The sequence below is a fragment of the Arvicola amphibius genome, chromosome 12 (assembly GCF_903992535.2).
Source record: "Arvicola amphibius chromosome 12, mArvAmp1.2, whole genome shotgun sequence".
Lineage (NCBI taxonomy): Eukaryota > Metazoa > Chordata > Mammalia > Rodentia > Cricetidae > Arvicola > Arvicola amphibius.
In genome coordinates, this window is record NC_052058.2 from 165,868,108 (window position 1) to 165,881,394 (window position 13,287).

Here is a 13,287-nt window from a genome sequence, read left to right on the forward strand (position 1 = left end):
TGCCTGGTTGGTACACTGCAGGGTATTTGCCTTCATCCCTGGCCCCTGCTCGTTAGGTACCAAATCTACCCCTACCATCACCACTACAGTTAGGACAATGCCAAATGACCCTGTGGAAGTGAATTGCCCATGCTCAGAACAGCTGCTTCTATAGAAAGACATTGGCCTCAGGCCTCTCTTCATATTGTATGAAGGAGGTCCAGAATCACCCTGGTTTACAAATGGAAGCACTGAGGCCAGAGAGGTTCTATTATATCATCACCATCACCACCACCACCACCACCACCACCACCACCACCACCACCATCATCATCATCATCATTTTAAAGATGGCCATGAACAAGTCAGAGAGATATAAACCGAGGCCAGAGTCAGGTGAAGTGAAGAAATGGGGGTGTGTGACTTGGGAAGATGTCCCAGAGAAGTTGCTATGTCTTGTGCACTGTCCTGACCTAAGAGGAACTGTGGTTCCAGAGTCAGGAAGACAGAGCATAGCTGCAGGTTTCAGCTCATCAGAGAAGACCCTTGTGACTGTAAGAAAGGACTTGGGGTCCTGAGCCCCTGGGGTGTTTTCAGGGCTGTAAGCTGAAGATTCCAGCTTCCTCCCAGGCCCCTTCCCTTTACCACCTAGGACAGGATCACCTACTTTGCCTCTCCGGGACAGTGTGTAGGTCTTCTGAAGATCCACCATTTGCATCTTCTTCAGAACTGGCTTTTCACCTGTGCTTGGCTTCAGGCAGTGGTTTCCAGAGAGTTCTCTGTGGACCAGTGTTGAGCATCACCTAGTAGGAGCATCAGAGGCTATGGAAGGGATAGAGAAGATGGGAGCCAGGTCTCCAATATACACACCATATACACATTGGCAACGGAGGGTACCTACTTCATGCCAGGCTCCCTGCTGGACCAGAGGACCCAATAAGTTCCTAGATCACTGTCCGGGATTGGTGATGTACCTCATTGTCTACGACATTCCCCTCTCTCTGAACTGATCCTGTCTTCCCCATCCTTTCCCATCCCATCTGTGGCAGAGACCTGGTGCTAGTCCAGGGCCCAGGACCAATGGATGGGGCATTTGACATTAGCTCTTGGAGTCCTCACCTACCAGACTTCACAGTTCTGAACTGTTCCTCCTATCTTGTCAAGTCCTTTGGTCATCTAGTGAGCCACCCTTCCTTGTCCTGTGGAGCCTGACTCCAGGTCACCCACCTCCCAACCACCGAGGAAGTACCCCTGGCAGGGACAAGTGCCTTCCCTGGGATGTTAAATTTATTCTCAGTTGAGTCCCAAGATTACAGTCATGGACATGGCAAAGAGGTGATGCCCATCACAGACGGAAGAGTATACATGGAGGGGGGTGACCCTGAAGATGGATTGGGGATATCCCTGTTTAGATGTCTCGATAACCTTGGACCAAGATACTCACTGTCTGTTTTTTGAACTACTCTGAGTGGTCAGTTATAGGGATAGCACGGAAGAGGATAGTGTGGTAATGTGAGAGCATGTGTGTGTGTTTGTGTGTGTGTATGTGTGTGTGTTTGTGTATTTATGTGTGTATGTGTGTGTTTGTGTGTGTATGTATATGTATATGCGTGTGTATGTATGTGTGTGTGTGTGTGTGTGTGTGTATCTGGGGATGCCAGACAGTGATGCTCTTTGGGACAGTGCTCCTAGCTTCCTGGGATGCTCAGCTAAGAAACATCCTCTGTATCCTGCCAGATGTTCTGCTCCCAAGGACAGACCTTGTGAGTGGTGTCAAGGTACTCCCATCCTCTCCACTGTGTGGTGTGTCACTTTTATCACAGTGACAGGATGTTCACTTATTTGGGTGATGGCTTTAGAGGTTTCAGACCACAGTCACTCAGCGCTGTGGAACTGGAGTGAGGCAGAATGTCACGGCGGGGGGCCCTGTGGAGGATTGAAGCTGCTTTCCTCTCAATGAGCAGGAAGCGGAGAAGGAAGAAGGGACTGAGAGCCAAATATACCCTTCACATTAATTGACATGCTTCCTCTAACCAGGCCCCGTCTCCTAAAGGTTCCACTGCCTTCCAGTGGCTCATTAAGCTATGAATTCACCTATGGGTTAGATCCCCCATGATCCGGTCACTTCCCAAAGGCAGGACGCTGTTGCTTTGGAGACCAGTCTTCAAGTCACCAGCTTTGGAGGGCATTTAAGAACCAAACCATGACAGTCATGCTCACTCATGCCAGGGGCTGTCCAAATACTTCCATATGTGGCAGAATCTACCCATGAGCACAGTGACACAGACTACCCAATCTGTCCTCACATGAGCATTGAAAGCTGCTCATCAGGGCCCCAGATTCATAGACAACCCCCCTTCCGCCCCAATGTCCAGGAAGCTCTGAAAACCTCACAGTTCCTAAGCCTGGTGCAGACTCTGTTTATTACTAAGCTGACCTAACATGACTCAAGGCTATTTACCATAGTTAGGCTCTTGGCGGGATTAGTCATTTAATGATGGCAATTCTGAGAATTGTCCTTCTGTGGTTTTGTCACTGTGTGGAGGACAAAGTGTGCTTACACAAACCAAAATCACCATGATGTCCCTAGGCAGCAGACTCTTACGGGGCCACCTCATACAAGCTGTCCTTTGAAACATTGTTCTATAGTGCATGACCACAGCTGTGTTTTCCCGTAGGGGTGTCAATGGCTCTGATCGTGGGCGTGCACCCTGCAGAGGGTGGCACCCCAGTGGTCCATGTGCCCTATTTATTACCTTTGGGGTTTGGTGTGAGTGGATGTTTGGGGCTTGGGTTGAGAAGGTCAAGTTGGGGGACTCTGTTTATTGTCTCCCCCTCCCCCCAGATGGCGTGGTCCTGGTGGATCCTGAATATCTCAAGGAAAGGCGAGGTAAGCTGTGTTCCTCTTCTTCACAGCATGCCTGGTGGCTCCTCATCCTCTGCTCTCTGGTGACCTCCCATGGCTTCTCCCTGTCCATCCAATTGGTTCTGTGCTTAAATGCACCAGTGCATACTATAGTAAGAACTCTGGTCTCTGGCACAGAGCAGCCCTGCCTCGTGTTCACTGTGGGAGAACTTATGCCCCTAGCCTTGTCCAATCAATGAGACAGCAAGGCTTGGTACAGGGGAGATGGCAGAAGAGCAGGAGAGAGGCTCTTGTTTTATTGAAGATAAAGGTAAAAAGTTCTGAGTATAAGGTTAGGGTGGTTAGGGTTGGGCTGGGCTGAGAGCCCATGCCTTTTAGACATAGTCTCTGTATGCGCCCTTCCAGGCTGTCTCCCTTCCCCTATCCTAAGTCTGCCAGCCTAATGCAGCCACCACAGCCACAAGGCTGTCTGACTATCTTTCTGCCCCTTCGTATTCCTGGGCTGGAACTACCTGGGCAGAGCAGAACTGCCCAGAAGGAGGCCCCTTTCTAAGAGGCCGTATCAGGGCTGCCTCTGAAGGCACCCTGTGTCAGAAAGCAGTGTACCCTCTCTGCTTGAACCTGGGACAGGCTTGTAGCCTCCAGGGCTGCAGCTGGAGCTCTGGAGGGGTTGTGTGCTGCCCTCCCAGGCCCCTCCTCAGTGCCCCTGCTCCTCACAGTCTACGTGACGCTGACCTGCGCCTTCCGGTATGGCCGGGAAGACCTGGATGTCTTGGGTTTGACTTTTCGCAAGGACCTGTTTGTGGCCAACGTGCAGTCCTTCCCACCAGCCCCCGAGGACAAGAAGCCACTGACTCGGCTGCAGGAGCGGCTCATCAAGAAACTGGGCGAGCACGCCTACCCCTTTACCTTCGAGGTCAGCTCCCAGAAGCAAGCGAAGCAAGCATCTCCTCTGGGATGCACTCAGGGCAAGCCCATGGGAAGCCAGGAGGGCAGCTGCTTTGTCTCTCTGGGTTGGGACCTGGGCACCATCACTTATATTACCTGTTATATGTCTTATCTCTGGCCACTGTGGACACATCACACACGCCCACACCTCTAGGCGCTCTTCTGGCCTTCCTGTATTCAAGTTACTAGAGAAAGGGCGGCCCAGGGGTGGCTGCAGCGAAGGAAGGCCTGGCCCTGAGTCACCGTGTATCTCCCCTAAGACAAGCTGCCCACATGCGCAGCTGATCCCTTTGCCATGTCTCCTTACCATTCCAAGACTCCACGCTTCTGGAGTTCACAGCTTCATGTTTCCCAGATTTCATGATTCTGGGGTGGGACTGAGCTGAGCTCTTAGGTGAAGAACAAGCAAATTCTTTATCTCCCCCAGTCTGCCCCTGACCCCATGTGCAGTATGATGTGTTATGGCTTGACCAGGAGAGAAACAGTCTGTTTTAGGGGCTCCTCGTCTGGTGGGAGAGAGACATCTTGTTTCCAGAAGACCTGGTCTGATGGAGGAGAGATGATGTGTCCCGGGGACTTGATCTGATGGGTGTTTAGGAGTGAGGTGTGCAGGGAAAGACAAAGCAGAGGTGAAAGCTTAGCTCATTCTATCCGTCTCCTGAACAGATCCCTCCAAACCTTCCATGCTCGGTGACGTTGCAGCCAGGGCCTGAGGACACAGGAAAGGTAGGTCACTCCAAGAAGACTATCTCTCTGGTTCCAGACTCTCGTGTCTCCAGGGTTCTGGTTTTCTTCCCCTGGAGTCATGTACATCTGGAACCTCCCTTCCTGTTGGAGCTGCCTGGGTGTGATATCCCTTGGACAGTCAGTCCCTTGAGAAAAGGCTGAAGATGCAGGCTGGCCTCGCCCCCACCTCCGGTGATGTGTCCCAGGTCCTTTGAGTCACTCTTGCTGGCTCTGGTGTTGATTGCACAGGACCAACAGATTCTGAGGACCTCCCTCTGGCTTCGCATGGGTCCTAGCTGCCTCTTTTGGCAACGGGATGGCTGCTGTTCTACAGCTGGGATGTCTGACGCTTGGGGAAAGTGACCCCGGCAGCGTCTCAGGCCCCAGACTTTAGAGCTCACTCCCACCTTCAGAGCAAAGACATACTCCCCCATATTGTTAGAGAGTGAGGGATACACCATGACATCCAGCACAGGGTCTTCACGTTGCTGGTGGCTGTATTGAGGAGGACATCCACCTAGACTGAAGCCGGGGTCCCAAATGTGATTGGGGTTGGCTGGTGGGCTCGCAGGAGCAGCTCCAGGGGAAGGTCCTGGGTCGGGGGAAGCATTGGGACAAGGTCAACACTGGACCAGGTTTTCAGATCCATATCAAGGAGCCCTCAAGTGGCAGAAGTTTATTTTCTCACCCAGCACTCTGGCTTGTAAGGGGGAGGGCGGTTGGGGACCTTGGCTCCTCAATGCCCCGGGGTCAGCATGGTCTCCTTCACAGGCCTGTGGTGTGGACTACGAAGTCAAAGCCTTCTGTGCTGAGAACCTGGAGGAGAAGATCCACAAGAGGTACTCAGGATGCCAGCGGGAGAAGGGTGGAAGGACAGGAGGGGGATCCAGAGAGGAGTGATGAGGAGCGGGTTGCACTGTGGGAAGAGTCTGGAAGGCTGTCAGGTCTTGGTAAGCTTCCTGGAGGAGGTGGCCTGAGGGGCCTGAGCCAGTCCTTGCTCGCATACCTACCTCTGTCTTTCCCTCCAGACTGCAGTGTTTTGATGTTAGAAAGATGCCCCCTCCACTCTCCCCCACCCCCGCCCACTTTAGTTCTTAGTCTGCCCACAGGGGAGGGACATTTTCTCGCTTTGCTAGGCAGAGAGAGGAAAGCAGCTGGCCCGGATCTCTCACAGCTGCCTTCCCTGGGGTTCAGGACCTTCGGTCTCCTGGTCTTAACCACAATTCTGACGCCCCTGCATCCTAAGTCCAGCCCCTAGACCAGCCCCTGAGCGATGTCCACCAGCCTCGTATGGAGGAGTCTGCCACCTGGTGGTGACTAGCTGTATTACAATCGTTTCAAGCTGCAACTTGGTAGCTCCTGTATGGGGTAGGGGTTTATTAGACTCCTCTCTTGCTTCTCCGTCCCAGCTTTCCCCTTAAGACCTCAGATGAAGAGGACCTAACAGCATTGTGGAATAGGAGAGGGGTCTTTAGCAGAACAACAAACAGCAGGCAACCTTGAGGTTCGCCACCCTCACCCTCTCTCCCCATGGGACATCTTATCTGCTCCCAAGACTCACTAGTAATATGGACGAAATGGCTGTCAGTTCTTTTTCTTTTTCTTTCTTTTTTTTTCTTTTTTTTTGGTTTTTCGAGACAGGGTTTCTCTGCAGATTTTTTTTAGAGCCTGTCCTGGAACTAGCTCTTGTAGACCAGGCTGGCCTCGAACTGACAGAGATCCACCTGCCTCTGCCTCCCGAGTGCTGTGGCTGTCAGTTCTTAAGTGCTGAGTTGGTTCTGGCCCTAAGGGGTTAAGTGTGGTTGTCACTGTTGTACAGATGAAGAAACTGAGGCACAGGGAGGTAATTTCCTCAGGCTATGTAGACTCTCAGGTTCCAAGGAATGGAGGTGGCTTATTGGAGAAATGGGGGTGCTGGTATTTCTCGTGTGCCACTGAGGGTGTGCCACTGTCCCTGTCCCCTTAACAGTTCAGTTCATTTTGCTTCTGCCCTAAGCCCTGGGACTTCCACTGAACCCTTCTTATCTGTGGGCCTCACAGAGTCACCTCTCCACTGTCCCGCACGTCCCCGGCTGAATCTATATCCTGTAATGAAATCCTCCACCTCCATCCTGCGGATTTCCACTTAGCGGGTCTTGAACACATATGCTGCCGTGTGGCGGTACAGCCCCACGGGCTGAGACTATGGTAGTGAACAAACCAGACAAGACGTTCCTGTCCCCAGCAGCGTATGCTATCAGGAGACAAAGGGGGCAAGAAGCAAAAGAGTCCTTGTCTTATGACTGTGCTGGGTACCGGGACATGGATGTACTGGGTACTGGGACATAGACCCAGATGGAGTAGGGGTGGCCCAGGGACAGAATGGAGGAGGCTGAGCAGAGTCACATGGTGACAAGCTCTCCAGGTTAACCTCTGTGGTTGGCAGGCGATGGGGAGCCACAGGAGCCTGACGAGAGAGATGTAGGTACAGAGACAATGCCTGGAGACCCGTGACTCTTGTCTTTCTCCCCACTTACCTCCCTTAGGAATTCAGTGCGGCTAGTCATCCGGAAGGTTCAGTACGCCCCAGAGAGGCCTGGCCCTCAGCCTACCGCCGAGACCACCAGACAGTTCCTTATGTCAGATAAGCCCCTGCATCTCGAGGCATCTCTGGATAAGGAGGTAAGAGGCTCAGACTCCTTGTCCCCAACTCGGATGCCCCTCAGATTCCACTGTTTCCTGACCTTCCTGAAGGGTTTTGGGGAATCCTGTGGGGGTCCAAAGGACTGACTGAGGTAGGCATGTGCACCCACCAGACAGGAATGATGTACCTTCTGGAAGGGTCCTGGCCATTCCTCCTCACATCCTGATAACTGCCTGCTTCAGGCGGGGTGGAGAAGCCCAGCCCTATCAGCTGGGGTGATGATGGGGAACAGGACCCAGGGATTCCTTGCAACTACCCTCTCATCCATGAGCTAGCTAGAAGGCAACAAACTCTTAAGAAGTCAGGGGACAGCCGGGCGGTAGTGGCGCACGCCTTTAATCCCAGCACTCGGGAGGCAGAGGCAGGCGGATCTCTGAGTTCGAGGCCAGCCTGGTCTACAAGAGCTAGTTCCAGGACAGGCTCTAGAAACTACAGGGAAACCCTGTCTCGAAAAAAAAAAAAAAAAAAAAGAAGTCAGGGGACTCTGAACCAGCTGATGGAGGTGTGGGTGTGACCCTCCTTCTTGGGGGGAGCTAAAGGCAAGGGCCTGGACAAGGTGTGGCAGAGGCCCTTATCTGAGAATCCAGAGCAGATCCTTCAGCGAGTTGGTTAGCCCTTCTTCCCTTCCGCTGAATCTTCCAGAGCTTTCTGTGTCTGCAAACCCAGACCATTAGAACCCATAGGGACTTGAGACATTGCTCTGTTCAACCCCTCATATTGAATAAAGGAGAAACCGAGACTTAGTTAGCCTGTCCAAGGTTGCACGGTCATCATCACCATTGTTACTATTATTGTTGTCTTAGCAAATGGTTGGAACAGAACCGAAGCCGGGGATGCCAGCTTACTTTTCTTTTTGGTGTGTGAGTATGTGGGTGTGCATAGGTGCACATGTGCGTATGTGGGTGTGCATGGATGCAGGTGTGTGTGTGTGTGTGTGTGCGTGTGTGTGTGTGTATGCACATGGGTGTAGCTGGATGACAACCTTGGGGGTATCATTCTCAGGAACACAGTCTACTTCCTTTTGAGACAGAGTCTGTCATTGGCCTGGAGCTTACCAACTGGGCTATAGACTGGCTGGCCATTGAGCCTCAAGGATCCTCATGTCTCTGCCTCTCTAGTGCTGGGATTATAAGCAAGGGCCACCACATCCAGCATTTTACATAGGTCTGGAGGTGGAATTCAGGTCTGTGTGTGTGCGATCCAGGTATCTGGAGGTGGAATTCACGCCCGTGTGTGTGCAATCCAGGTATCTGGAGGTGGAATTCAGGCCCGTGTGTGTGCAATCCAAGTATCTGGAGGTGGAATTCAGGTCCCTGTGTGTGCAATCCAAGCTCTCTACTGACCAAGCCATCCCCCAGTCCTGAAATGTCATCCTCTCATACAGACATCTTTGAAAGCCTCCACAATGGTCCTGAACGTCCACATGCTTGGTAGTTTGTGTGACACTTTTATTCCAGTGGGAGCAGAGGTTGGAATAGCCAGGCGTTGTCCCTGCCCATTCCTGCCTGTTTTTGCCTCGTAGATCTATTACCACGGAGAACCCATCAGTGTCAATGTTCACGTCACCAACAACACCAACAAGACTGTGAAGAAGATCAAAATCTCGGGTAGCTGGGGGATTCTCCCAAGGGTGGGAATAGCCGTAGGCACGCCCTTTGTTAAAAGTCCGTGAAGCACCCTCCGTAGCTTTGGGAACAGGTCTGCTCTCAGCCAGCGGTGGTTCAAAGCTGGTGTCCCAGGCGATGGGATTATTGCTTTGGTTACTTCTTTTCATAGGCTTTCTGGGCCCTGGGCAAGCTGTCCTAGGGCTTTGGTGGGGGCTTCGCTTTGGGTGGAGGCTGGGGTGTTGGCCTTCGGTAAACCCTGGCCGTTGTCATAATTTAAGCACTCCTACCCTAGGGAGCTTAAGGTGCATCCTGGGAGCTGCTCCCTGACTCATGTGCCTGCTCCACTCCTCTCTCTCTCTCTCTCTCTCTCTCTCTCTCTCTCCAGTACGGCAGTATGCAGATATCTGTCTCTTCAACACTGCTCAGTACAAATGCCCCGTGGCCATGGAGGAGGCTGAGTAAGTGCGTTTGAGGCCAGCTCCGGAGGGGTGAGACCAGATGGGGGGATGGGGCACCAAGGCCCAGGCATCTCTTCCCAGCCTGCAGAGAATGGGGCCTCTGCCTTCTTGACACTCACAGTAGATGGTGTGGCACACATGGGGAAGTCAGAGGGCAACTTGTGTGCGTCAGCTCTCTCCTGTCACGCATGTTCTAGGTTAGGATTCAGGTGACATGTGCTTTTACACACCGAGTGACCTCACTGGCCCCCGTTTTGAGTCCAGGTCTCACTCTGAGACCAGGCTAGCCTGAAACACACTATGTAGCCCAGGCTTGCCTGGGGTGCATGGCAATCTTTCTATGTCAGCTCTCCTAGTGCTGATGCTATAGGCGTGAGCAACCACACCCTGGCATGGTTTCTAGTATCCTGTAGATGGATATGTTATCATTAAGGCAAATGTTCCTGCCTTATCAGATATTCTTATATCCATTATTGATTAGAAACAAAACCCAAAGCCACAAGGCATAGATTCCTGATGAGTGTCGGGGATACAGTGAAATGACCCAGAGCCCCAATAGCATTCAGTCCCAAGCGAATGTCACATTCTGTGGCATGCTTGCTTCTGCAGCCTGGAGAAAGGGTAGACGCCTGGCTTGCAGTCAGCATGCTTTCTTGTAAGGTTGGGGTTGGGGTTGGGGTTGAGACGTGGCTGGCTCCACCCAAAGAGGCAAATCTGGGGCTTACTCCAGGGCTACCCCAATGTCAGTTTCATGTATCTGTCTCGTGGGAGACGGATGGGAGGGAACAGCACCAGGCAAATATAAACAACTGAAGTACCTGCTTGCAGATATGCATTACAGCAAGTAAAATTTTAATGGTAGAACCTTGGTGGGGACTTCCAGACATTCGGTAGCTTTGCTCATGGTTTGTACACACTGATACAAAGTAAATGAAATGGCTCGATAGCTAAGAGCACTTGCTGTTCTTCCGAAGGACTGGGGTTCATTTTCCAGCTTCCACAGCAGGCAGCTCACAACCGCTTATCATTCCAGTTCCAGGAGCTGTGACGCCCTCTTCTGGTTTCTAAGGGCATTGCATGAACATTAGTATTCATACACTCAATGGAAGCACACACATGCACATAAAGAAAAACTTGGTCATTGAGAAAATAATAAACATAAATGTGCCGTTTAAACGTGCACCCTGGCCATTCCTAACCTAGGGGTAGCCCTGCCTTTGTGTGGTGTGTCTGGCCCCGGGCGACCCACTGCATCTGGGATACAGAGGTTTGCTGACAGGTCAGACGTCTTGGCTGGGTTTTCTGGCTGTGATCTTCATGCGGCCTCTTTACTTCCCAGTGACACGGTGGCTCCCAGTTCTACATTCTGCAAGGTCTACACACTGACCCCCTTTCTGGCCAACAACCGAGAGAAGCGGGGCTTGGCCCTGGATGGGAAACTCAAGCACGAAGACACAAATTTGGCTTCCAGCACTCTGTGAGAACCGACCCCTCCAAGTCCCGTGCTCCCAGTGCCCTTGCTGCAATGGGCCCCACCCTCTTAGCCCACCACTGTGAGGATGAGGTTTAGGTTCTTTCCCCAGCCTGTCCTGACTGGGACCAGTCCACAGAGTGTGACGAGCCAAGAAGGCTGTCTCCCTGCTCCCTCCTGCCCAGTCAAAGACTACTCAGCCCTAACATTTGGCTCTGGTGGGGGGGGGGGACAAAACGGAAAAACTTCCTGCAAGGATTGGCAGCGCTTAGCCTAGAGTCCTGAACACAAATTGGGGGTGTCCCTGATGCTGCTGTCAAGGTTGGCGGGGAGAGAATGGCTTCTAGAAGGGTCCTGGAAGGAGATAAATGGGGGCGTGGAGAGACTGGGGAAGAGGTGGTGAGCTGGGGAGATACATTTGGGGGCCCTTCCATGTGAGGTACTGTAAGGCCATCTAGTTACCCTTGTTCCACGGGTGTCACCCTTCCACGTGAGGAATTGTAAGGTCATCTGGTTACTCCTGTTCCACAGGTATCACTGGGCCTTCAGGGGTGTCCCACTCTAGAAGAGTCCAGACAGTAGGAAACTCTTATGCCCTCTGCTGATATCTGGCTCTCTGCCTGTTGCATCTGAGACCCCCATTCCCAGCTCAAGACTCTTGGCTCAGGCTAGACTGTCACATTGTTATTGCTCCTCAAGGCTCCCCTTTTCCCACAAGCTCTTTGTCCCTTTTCTGCCCTGGCTCATATTTGTCCTGCCCTCGACTCCCCCGATGAGGTATCACCTCCTGAACACATCCTTCCTGTGCTACCACCACTCCCAGTTACTATTCCTTCTCAGCTCTCAATGTGGCCCTTTGTGCTTATGGGTCACTGAGCGTAGATGCGTGAGAGAGAAGTTAATGGCAGGAGACCAGTTAGAGCCTGATCTTGCTGCACTGTGTGGCACTAGCAAGGCAGGGAGGAGGGCACACTGAGGCCACAGAGCAAGGATATCTCAGCTCAATGTGGACCTGAAAGGACAAGGACCATAGCTTGGTGGTAGAGTACCTGCCCATCACACACAAGGCTCTGAATTTAATCTCTAGTACCACAGAGAGTGACCTAGGCAGAACCCAAAGCTACAAGTTCCAGTCCACTGGGCACAGCTCTCTTGGATCTAATGGCTCAGGAGAGGGAAGGACAGGGGTGCCTTCCATTGCCCGCCACAGTGAACCGGATCCCATCTGCCAAGGAACTACGGACCAGCTTCCCTGTCTTCCCTGCAGGCTGAGGGAAGGTGCCAACCGTGAGATCCTGGGCATCATTGTTTCCTACAAAGTGAAAGTGAAGCTGGTGGTGTCTCGGGGCGGGTGAGTCCAGTTGCCCCTGCACCCTACCCTGTCTTGCCTGTTTGCCTGACCTTTCTACTGCATCTTCCTGTGGAGGAGGCGGAACTTGAGGACTTCCTCTTCCTTCTCCACTGGCTGAGGCTCCTCCCTGTGTCCATCTCTCTCCTTTCCCCTTTCTCTTTAGCCTAGGCCCGGGTCTGGGTCTGAGAATTGGGCACAGACTGGGTACTGTGACTCTCAGGGGCTACCAAGCACTTCCTCACATCTCAGGGCACGGTACCCACACCCCACTCTTGGAGACGGAGAAACCCAGACCTGAATTGGAGGGTTGCTAACTTGACTGACGTTCCCATTTTGTAGGTGGGGAAAATGAGACCCAAATAATTGTCCCAAAGAACTAAGTAGCATTTATTTTTTTAATATTTATTTATGTATTATGTATACAATATTCTGTCTGTGTGTATGACTGCAGGCCAGAAGAGGGCACCAGACCCCATTACAGATGGTTGTGAGCCACCATGTGGTTGCTGGGAATTGAACTCAGGACCTTTGGAAGAGCAGGCAATGCTCTTAACCGCTGAGCCATCTCTCCAGCCCCTAAGTAGCATTTATTAAGGTGTTGGCTTTGGCTCAAGGATGATGTACACCCCTGTAGTTGTAGCGCTTGGGGCGGGGGGGGGGGAAGAAGCAAGAGATCAGGAGTTCAAGGTCAGCTTGAACTGTATCACACCCCGTCTCAATAGAACAGAGAATATTGTCTGTGTGGCTGGCAGTGTTAATACTGAATGCATATTACAGTACATTTCTAAACATAGTGGCCAGCCCTATGTTCTGTGACCTTGCAGAACCCACAGTCTTCCCACGTCCTAGTGACCCCAAAGTCTTCCTTCTGCCGTTAGATAGCCCGGGAGTGGGAGATTAGTTCTTACGGATGTAAGGGGTCCAGGGGCTCTGCAAGCCAGCCCGCCCCCCAGTGCCCTAGATGAGCTGTTGGCACATAGGGGTGGGGAGGGTGTCCCCTGGGTCTTCTGTGGCGGGGTGGCAGAGTGAACCAATGTCCTTTTTCTTTTCTCCCCCCACCCCCGCACTCTGTCCCGACCGCTTCCTCTGCCTCCTCTGACCCACTCAGCCTGTTGGGAGATTTTGCATCCAGGTAAAGTCCCTCCTGTCTGCTTTGTCCATCATCCTGCAGGTCCTAGGGTCACAGACCCAGCTGATC

At 52.4% G+C, this 13,287-nt stretch overlaps 1 protein-coding gene across 1 annotated transcript in view; it reads left to right on the forward strand.

Annotated features, from left to right (window-relative positions):
• The window catches only part of Arrb1 (arrestin beta 1), a 74,225-nt gene that overhangs the window by 51,031 nt on the left and 9,907 nt on the right, over positions 1-13,287 (forward strand). Inside the window, exons 4-13 of the mRNA XM_038313926.1 lie at positions 2,825-2,869; positions 3,565-3,761; positions 4,460-4,519; positions 5,291-5,358; positions 7,045-7,180; positions 8,725-8,809; positions 9,195-9,267; positions 10,607-10,744; positions 12,006-12,089; positions 13,198-13,221. Coding sequence (XP_038169854.1) covers positions 2,825-2,869; positions 3,565-3,761; positions 4,460-4,519; positions 5,291-5,358; positions 7,045-7,180; positions 8,725-8,809; positions 9,195-9,267; positions 10,607-10,744; positions 12,006-12,089; positions 13,198-13,221 — 910 coding nt within the window. The remainder of the gene's footprint in view (positions 1-2,824; positions 2,870-3,564; positions 3,762-4,459; positions 4,520-5,290; positions 5,359-7,044; positions 7,181-8,724; positions 8,810-9,194; positions 9,268-10,606; positions 10,745-12,005; positions 12,090-13,197; positions 13,222-13,287) is intronic.